This window comes from Mustela putorius, unplaced genomic scaffold, assembly GCF_011764305.1.
Source record: "Mustela putorius furo isolate JIRA1106 unplaced genomic scaffold, ASM1176430v1.1 tig00003909_pilon_pilon_pilon, whole genome shotgun sequence".
Lineage (NCBI taxonomy): Eukaryota > Metazoa > Chordata > Mammalia > Carnivora > Mustelidae > Mustela > Mustela putorius.
In genome coordinates this window covers 8,492,728-8,501,953 of record NW_025422057.1, presented here as the reverse complement: position 1 = coordinate 8,501,953, position 9,226 = coordinate 8,492,728, and the positions used below count along the sequence as shown (strand labels likewise).

Genomic DNA, 9,226 nt, shown 5'->3' with positions numbered 1-9,226 from the left:
CCTACTGAGCACCACTGGCCCTTCCAGGGGCTCACATGGACACCTCAGGGGTCAGTTACTGGCAGGAACAGAAAATGGGCCCTAAAACAGGGGCAGGAAAGGAGGGGGTAGGAGCGTGGGAGGCAGGTGAGACACTTCCTATGGTGGCCAGGTAGAGATCAGCAGTGATCTGCAGTCGATTTCACTCTCTGCTTCTTCAGGAATCCAGAGGGAAAAAAATGCTTTTGTTCTCTAGCCTGGCCCGGAAGGGTAAGACAGCGATGGCTTTTAATGCTTTTCATGGGGACAGTGGTTTCTCCCGCCGAGCCTGCAGGTTTGGTTTCGAGGCTGTCCCATAGAGGGCGCTGTTTGCCTGCCGTTGAACGGAGTCCGGGGCGTGAGTAATCAGAAGCCACACCCCTCGCCGGAGGGCGAGCGAAGAAGGGCTGTGTCCGAGCCAGTGGCTCCACATCCACCAGCTTTAGGGCAGCGGAAAGGAAAGATTTACTCTGTTCAATTGGCTGTTCAAGCCCAGCATCCCAGAAACTCACGGTATGGGCCGAGGGTGCTGAAAAACTCCTCTTTCTGGGCGACACACGCGCACACGGGCGCACCTGCGCGCCCCGGGAAAACTTGGGAAGACCGGAGAGAGTGAGTTCGGGTAGCCGCGCCCCCGCCGCTGTCCCGGACTCTTGTCCAGCCGGCCTGGACCCCTTGCCATCCGGGTCTAGGCCTCCGTTTCGCGGATCAGCCCAAAGCCCACTTCCCCAGCCAGAACTTTTCGGCGACGTCTGCCGGTCGCACCTTTTTCCTGGGAGATGAGCGGCTTTTCTGCTTGTCTCCGTTTAAAGGCGGCGTCCACGCGGCAGAACTTGAGCCGACTTTGCACGCGTCCGCTCGGGATAGGAGAGCTCCCACAATGCGCGCGAACCCACGCAGGGGCCTTTCTCTCGCAGCCTCCGCTGCATGGCGGGCGCGTCGCGGCAGAGCCCCAATCCGCATAGACCTGCGCGCTTCGAGCTATTTCTGAATTGGGGAGAAAATGACTTCTGGGTGTCCAGCACCGATTGGGTGACCTTGGCCCAGTCTCCTCTCCGGGAGCCCTGTTCCATCTACAAAACCCCAGTGTGAGACCAGCCCTACTTGAGTTTCAGGGCGATGATTGATTTCAAACTCAGATTTTGGACGCTTTGGCGGTTTGCATTCCACTAAAGCTCTGTACAAACTCAAGGGAGTAATAATAATGAGAATAATGATTGTTTATGGAAGCACCATTTACAATGCTTCCAGGTTTCCAAAGGGGGGACAAAAAAAAAGGGTTCACCACTGCAGACGAATGTTTGCTGAAAGAAGCATTAAATGCGCGCATCGACATTTGGGGGGCGGTCTGAAGACCCGAATCAGATCAGAAAATAATACATACCCACTTCCCTACTGGGGAACCGAAGCGGTTACACCTGCCAGGGCACGGGCGGCCTTGACTTAGCGGCGAGATGGCTCTAACCCGCGCGGGGCGGGGGTGGGAGGGGGAGGCAGTGGGGAAGGGAAAGAGCCATGAAAAGATCTTGGGTGTATGGAAGCTCACAATGGGTGGAGAAGAGTGATGGCCACTTTGCCGCTTTTCTCTGACCAGGGAGCTGTCTCTCGGGAAGGGACCCCACAAACAATCCTACTTTATCTGATGCTTAAATCTAGAGTCTTAAATGCCTGCCTTATGGGCTTCTTGTGTAACCTGGGGAGTTGTTTTTTAATGTCGACGGAGTAGAGTGACTTTCGGCCCAGCTGTCCCTCAGAGGCCCAGCAGGGTTCTCTAGGGACTTGGCGGCCCTGGGGGACACGCTGCTGTGCCGCTGCCGCCGCCACCACCGAGGAAGGTCCCGCCGCTGTGCCTTCGGTTCTCGTCGCTCCCTCTTAAAGCTTTAGGCAGCTCCAAACGCTGGCAGGAGAGATTTCCTAAGAGAAGAGCTGTTTTCGGGGCCACCGGCGCGAGAGGAAGAGCGCCCTTGCGAGCGTAGTCGTCGGTGCCGCGACGCTGCTGCTGTAGCAGCCCGAGCAAGTGACACGCGGGCGTTAGCCCGTTTTGCGCGCACACGCGGGTGCGCCGAGACGCACACCCACTCCTGGTCCAGAGGACTCACTCTTCGGTTTCCAAGGGCCAAAGGCCAAGGCCACGCTGATTCCTGAGCCCGCTGACGCAGTGCAAGGACATACACCCCGATTCCCTTCCTATCGGTTAGACGGGAACCCAAAGCCCCCTCTTCGTGGCCGCGCTCTTAGCAGGCTTTGGGGAACATGCTGAGGCTGCCGGACCCCAAAGGGTAGGAAAGTGCTGACTTCGCCGCGGGCCGGAGGTCGCGTCCTGCCTCCTGGGCCGGGGCTCCGTGGCTCTCCAGCAGCGCGGAGGCGGCGGGACCCTGTCGAGCCCCTGGGGGCGGGGGATCGGCAGCTGCGAGCGCGGATAACCCCGAGGTGACCCGGGCGGGCCAGGCCCGCCCCTTCCTCCTCCCGCAGGCCTGGCGGCTGGAAGCGGGTCCCCGAACTGCAGGGGGGAGAGGAAGGCGCGGGCTCCGGGCGCCTCGGCTGTCAGTGCGCTCCCGGCCCTGGGCGCCGCCGGCTCTGCGTCCCTCGCTCGCCTCCTGCGCTCGCCGGAGCGCTCCGAGTGCCTCTTTAGCGGGAGCCAATATCCTTTTGTGCTAATAGGCTTGTCCTCATTTGCTGCCTAATTGGACTATATAAAGCCAATAACAGGCAGGCTCTTATAGCCCGAAGCCAAAGCGCCAAAATCCGAGCGGAGGCGAGGAGGGGGCGGTGGCGGAGGCGGCTGCGGGGCCCGGACTCGGCTGCGCCTTCGCCTGCCTAATCCCATTTGCCATTGTACGCGCCCAATCGCCGTATACTCCCCGCATTTAACTTGGATGACATTTTGATTTCATCATTAGCATCCGGCGCCGGATTGACGCAGCCCCAAGCCGGGGACTGCTCCTGCCGCCTCCTCCCGGGGAGCTGCAGCCGCCGCCGAGCCGCCTCGCTCCCTCTTTGCCGCGGCTGGGCCGCTCCCCGCCCCTCAGCACCCCTCCCACATGCGAGCCCGCCCCGGCCGGGTCCTCACCCCGCCCTCCCGCCGCTGGATTTGCGCCCGGGGCGGCCCCCGACTTTGCGCCCCGTAGTTGAGTTCCGTTTATGGTCTGATTTCCGGCCGCCCGCCTGCTCGCCCGGCCGCCCGCCTGTCCCGATCCCTCCCTCCCCGGGACCCGGAGGAGAGGGGACCATGCCGGAGCCCGGGCCGGACGCCCCTGGCACCGCTAGCGCGCAGCCCCCGCCGCCGCCGCCGCCGCCCCCACCTCCCGCGCCCAAGGAGTCCCCGTTCTCCATCAAGAACCTGCTCAACGGAGACCACCACCGGCCGCCCCCTAAGCCGCAGCCGCCCCCACGGACGCTCTTTGCGCCGGCCTCCGCCGCTGCTGCCGCCGCGGCTGCCGCCGCCGCTGCGGCCAAGGGGGCTCTGGAGGGCGCGGCGGGCTTCGCGCTCTCGCAGGTGGGCGACCTGGCTTTCCCCCGCTTTGAGATCCCGGCGCAGAGGTTTGCCCTGCCCGCGCACTACCTGGAGCGCTCCCCGGCCTGGTGGTACCCCTACACCCTGACCCCCGCCGGCGGCCACCTCTCGAGACCTGAAGGTACCGACCTCTCTTTGAACTTTCCATGTTCTCCCCCGCGCGCCAGTACCGTCCCCGCCCCGCGCCGCCTCCCACCTCAACCCTGAGACCCCCGCGCTCTCCAACCCGCCGTTTGGCCAACTTCCTCCGGCCCCTGGCTTGCATCTACTGCCCGCGCGCCCGGTAGCGGCCCGGGAATCCAATCCCACTTGGTGAGAAAAGGAGGCGGAATCGGAGCCCGGGGCGCGGCGCTTCCCGGGAAAAGTGGCCTGGGGTGTGAATGGGGAGGCTTCAGCCGGCTGGGACCGGGGACGGGGCCTGGATGGAGGCAATGACCCGGTGGGCCCAGGCCAGAAGCGAACCTCTCCGTGGGCCCCTGGCGGGAGATCTGAGGGCAAAAAAGGAAGCAGTCGCTCTATCACCGTCCGGGGCTCTCGCCTGCCCCCGGGAGGAAGGGGATCCCAGGGTGCGGGGGCCCTGCCCTGGCCCAGCCGGGAAGGAGGCCCACGGGAACGGAGAGGCCTGGAGGCCTGGGGCTCAGAGGCCGGCGGCGCGGATCGAGCCTTCGGCCCCCGGGCGCCAGGCCTCGCTGAAGGCTGTGTCGGTGTGCGTGTGTGTGTGTGTGTGTGTGTGCGTCCGTCTGTCTGTCTCTCCCCAGCTTCGGAGAAGGCCCTCCTGCGAGACTCCTCCCCCGCTTCGGGAACCGATCGCGACTCCCCCGAGCCGCTGCTCAAAGCCGACCCCGACCACAAGGAGCTGGACTCCAAGAGCCCGGACGAGATCATTCTGGAGGAGAGCGACTCGGAGGAAGGCAAGAAGGAGGGCGAGGCGGCGGCGGGAGCGGCCGGGGCGAGCGTGGGGGCGGCGGCGGCGACGCCGGGCGCCGAGGACTGGAAGAAGGGCGCCGAGAGCCCGGAGAAGAAGCCCGCGTGCCGCAAAAAGAAGACGCGCACGGTCTTCTCGCGCAGCCAGGTCTTCCAGCTCGAGTCCACTTTCGACATGAAGCGCTACCTGAGCAGCTCGGAGCGCGCCGGCCTGGCCGCGTCGCTGCACCTCACCGAGACGCAGGTCAAGATCTGGTTCCAGAACCGCCGCAACAAGTGGAAGCGGCAGCTGGCGGCCGAGCTGGAGGCGGCCAACCTGAGCCACGCCGCGGCGCAGCGCATCGTGCGGGTGCCCATCCTCTACCACGAGAACTCGGCTGCCGAGGGCGCCGCGGCCGCGGCCGCGGGGGCCCCGGTGCCTGTCAGCCAGCCGCTGCTCACCTTCCCGCACCCCGTGTACTACTCGCACCCGGTGGTCTCCTCTGTGCCGCTGCTACGGCCGGTCTGAAGCCCGACGGGGGAGGGGGAGGGAGCGCCCGGCCGCCTTCCCAGATCCCGGAGGAGACTGGGCCGGGCCGAGGGCGCCGAGACGTCCAGCGGCCTTCGGGAACCGGGGCTTCGGCTCGCTGCCCCGGCCTCCCCTCCCCCAATCGGTAGCGTTTTGTAAGTATTTGCAATGCATTTTCGTGCAATTCACCCCTCACGGATTTGAGGCGCTTCCCCTCTTACTTTTGGTTTTGGTTCTATTAAGAAAGAGCAGGAAAAAGAAAATTCCCGGGTCATATACTTCGTCCGAAAGCTTTTGTAAAAGGTGCAACTCTTCCCCCTAAATTTGCATTGCGCTGTGGCTTTTTGGTTTTATTTTTATAGAAGAGAAATAAGCCGCAGACACCTAAACCCCTCTAGATTATTCACTTTCTATAGAACTATTTTCAGAAGTCCAGAGAGAGAGAGGGTGAAGGAGATAATTCACACTATCCTACTTTTATTCCTGGATTTCTGGGTGTGGTTCTCCCTCTCCAACCCCAGTTATCCTGCCCAATTTTCAGAATCTGAGAAGCCCCTGGTAGGAACCCTGGCAAAGGCCGCTTTTCCCGCAGAGGTGTGTCACCGTTGACCTCTTCATTCATCCTGCTTTGTGACTGTAGAATTCTCTAAGTGTTTAAAGGGAAAAGACAAGACAGCCCCAAATTAGACTTCTGATTATTGAAACAACTCCACACCTGGCCCGGTGTGAGTGGTCTTATTTATTAGTAGCATTTATTTTGGGGATTTCATTTGTTGGTAAATTATTATTATTACTATTATTGCTTTGTTCCCTGTTTTGAGAGAGTGATTTCAATATTTTTCTTTTTAAAAAAGGATCTGTCTTTTATCCTCTCCCCCCTTTTTTGTTCTGCAGTAAGTGTTGGACTTTTGACCTGTGCAATATTGTACAAAATTTCCTGGGAACCTGATCTCTTTCTCCTCGGAGAGGAGCAGACGTTTTCACTGTGTATTCCTGGTCATTCGTTTGGGAGGAGAAAATTAAGAAGGGGAAAGGAGGGAGGAAAGAAGCAAGGATAGGTAGCAGTGCTCAAAGGTAGCAATGCTCAAAATACTGGAGCGCTTTAAGTGAAGGACAATCAATTTAGGAGAATTTTAACTTATTTGATATATGTACAGATTTCTTGTAAAGTTCACCCTCAACTCCCCAGGGCTCCTGGCTCTGCCACCCAATCTGTTTTCTTTCTGTTGGCTACACCTGTTGTTCTGCGATAGCTTGTCCTTCTCCCCACCCCCCATCTCCCTCGTCACTGCCCGGGTTCAGTCCCTTTTTAAGAAAAAATGAAAAAGGCCCACAAAATATTGTTACACTTAATGTTGTCGTGAAACTGAATTAATTAAAAAGAAAAGAAAAGTGACGCGTTTCGTGTTGCCAGAGTGTGTAACTTCGGACGATTTTCCGCAGAGCAGGTGTCTCTGAAACTCTTTTCTGCCTCGCTCCCCCGGCTGCCTCTGCGCTCGCGGAGTCCAACCTGGACGCACATCCCCGCAATCCAGGAGGCGGCAGAGACAGAGGCGGCTTTGTTCGCTACCAGGGCTGCTCTCTCCCGTGTCTTTTGCGGCTTGCAAAGCCCTGCGCTCAGGGGAGAATGCGGGGCGGAAGGGGCGAGAACCTAAGCTTAAGTTTGAGAAATTGAGCGAAGCGGCAGCCGCGAGCCGAGAACTGGCTGGTAAATTTCCGATCGCAGCGCCGCAGCCTCGCATTCCGCGCCCAGGCCACGGTTCCGTCAAGAGCCTTGAGCTTCGGGGCAGGACATTCCCGGGCACTGGTTCGCGGGCCTGGATGGTGCTGGGCTCCGTTGCATCTGGAAGGGGGTTGGGGAAGAAGGGTGGGAACTTAGAATTTAGCTGTGGCCAGAGGCGGGTCTCTAAATCCTGCTGGGAGAAGCGGGATCGAGAGAGGGCAGACCCAGGGAGACCGACCACCTCCCGGACTGGGAGGCATCCCCAGGGCTTGAAGAACTGTGGCTCTCCGGGCGGCTCGGGTAGGGGGGGCGGTCCCGGCGTGCCAGGGAACACAGATCATCCGACTGTGGCAGCGGCCACTGAGCGGAAATGGTCTCCTCCCAGCCAGGCCCTTTTCTGTCCACCGGCGCCCACCACCTCCAGGGCAGCAGCCTCTCTGGTCTGCTGTCCCTGTCTGGCCCATCCCCGGAAGCGCAGAGCTCGAGGTTCCCACCCGCTCGGTGGGCAGCCTGCGGAGGTGCAGTGCGCCGGGAACTGCTTGCAAGCGCGAGTCCGCTGACAGAAGCAGGTGCTTGGACGCTCCTTGCCCACCGCAGGGCTGCCGGCCTTAGAGCATGGGGTCTGTACGCCCAGCTCCTGGCATGGCAAGTTTGAAGCTGGGGAGCCAGAAGGGGGAGATGAAGAACCTGTAGACGGTGAAGATTCCGAAGAGCACACTGCCGGCGCGTCCGCTGGGGAGCGCCTGCACGCGCTCCCATTCCCTCTCGCAGTGCTTTGCTGGGTTCCTCAAACCCAATGGACACAGCGGAATCTACTATGGCTGAAATGTTGAGTATCCTTTTCTATTGACGGGCAACTGCCCCCAAATAAACTGGCATGCGTATTTATGGCACAATTTTAGCCTGAACCTCAGTGAAAATAGATCTCCCTTTATTTCCCTGTGGTTTAGAATAAAAACGAGAGCATGTGTCGTAAATGAAAAATAAACAAAAATTCGGGATCAAAATATGTTGTTCCTTGTATTACCTGCAAACACAGTGATGGCTTTTACTGTTGGCAATACTAACTGTGGGACAGGCCAATAACAGCTCATTAAAAATAATGTTGCAATAGCAAACATGTCCTTAGAGTTTACAGCCAGAACATGATGCTATCAAACGCCAAGAAAATACTTCTTTATTTGTGTTTGGATTCTAGAAAACGGTTCTTGACTGACCAAGTCTTTACAAAGTCAAGAAATAACTGGTTCCCCGTGCACACAGTTTATCCTTTGTCCTGCTCCCGGAGGCCTCCCTTTCCCTCCTATTGGGCAGCCCCGCTGCTCTGTACCGGTAGGTTTCTCTGTGGAGCCACTGTGCCTGCCCTAGGGGAGAAAGGCAGCATCAGACCTCCAGGGACTGGTGGCTGTGTGAGCCTAGAAGCTGACCCAGGTGGGAAACTTCCGCTTCCCTCCTGTCTGGTCAGGGTGGTCATATTTCTCATTGCGAGAGAAAGAACTGAGCCTCAGTGTGGGGGCACCAAGCATCACTGCTCACAAGGAAACATCCTAGGCTCTACCGCAGGGCTTTCTGAGGCCTCGGTGTCAGGAGAGCCCAAGAAACCTCTCAGTGCATGTGGGTCTGTCACATCTGGAGAGCTGCTTGGGGTCAGCTTCCCCTACAAAGAACGCTCTTCCCCACTCCCACTTCCCCAGGAATTGCCAGAGGCTGCTGGAACCGTTCAGCAGGAGGGGGCTATCTGAAGGAATGAGGGTACCTCTATGCACGGAGGTTCCACTGTGGGACGTCAGCCCTTGTCCCCTATGCTAGGACAGTGGGCCAACACCCCAGATTTTATACATTCACCCTCCTTGCCCTCCCATCGTAGAACTTAGCTTTCTTTCCACCTACCCTAACTTCAGAGCCTTCCCTATCTGTACCCCCTATTAATCTTCAAGTCAGTGCAAATGACACGTTGTTCTGGCGAAATCCTTCCTGTATCATCCAAATAGACACACCAGCAAACCCCACATAGGACGCACTCACGTGTGACATAAACACTCACCCCCCCACACACACACACACTCTTTAGGTAGACCTTTACAGACCCTTATCCAGTGGCCCACTGTACACCCACCTGCATATTTTAGCATTACAGCTATGGCTAACACGCAAAATCAGGCACACTTTGTTTGAGATGACCCTGGGTAGCTGGTTTGCTCTGATGGCCCCAGACGAAGGCAAGCTGGGCAGAATCCCATGGAAAGCACCGGGCCTGAAGGCAGTCCAGCGGGAAGGCCCGTTCCTTCCTTCTCCCTCACCTGCGACAAAGCAACGGAGCCTGCCAGCCCCCGGGCCGCAGACTCCCATACTCCTGTGGGCCGGGACCTGCCTCGGAGCCGAGGTCCCCACAATGCGGGTCTCTGCCAGTCTGAGCGCCCTGGATCGCCTGCGGGCCCTGGGAGAGCGCGCAGTCAGCGCCTGAGCTGTTAGTGTTGGCAACACAGATGTATTTCTTTTATTTGATAGTAAATAGAGCGGGTTTGTGTACATCAAACAG

The 9,226-nt window shown here is 59.0% G+C and overlaps 1 protein-coding gene across 1 annotated transcript; it reads left to right on the top strand.

Moving 5' to 3' along the window:
• The first annotated feature begins 409 nt into the window (after positions 1–409).
• Positions 410–6,379, top strand: HMX3 (H6 family homeobox 3). The gene is made up of 2 exons (XM_004751759.3): positions 410–3,653; positions 4,291–6,379. The coding sequence occupies exons 1-2, from the start codon at positions 3,248–3,250 to the stop codon at positions 4,962–4,964; spliced, it is 1,080 nt and encodes a 359-aa protein (XP_004751816.2). The 5' UTR covers positions 410–3,247; the 3' UTR covers positions 4,965–6,379.
• Positions 6,380–9,226: the final 2,847 nt, after the last annotated feature.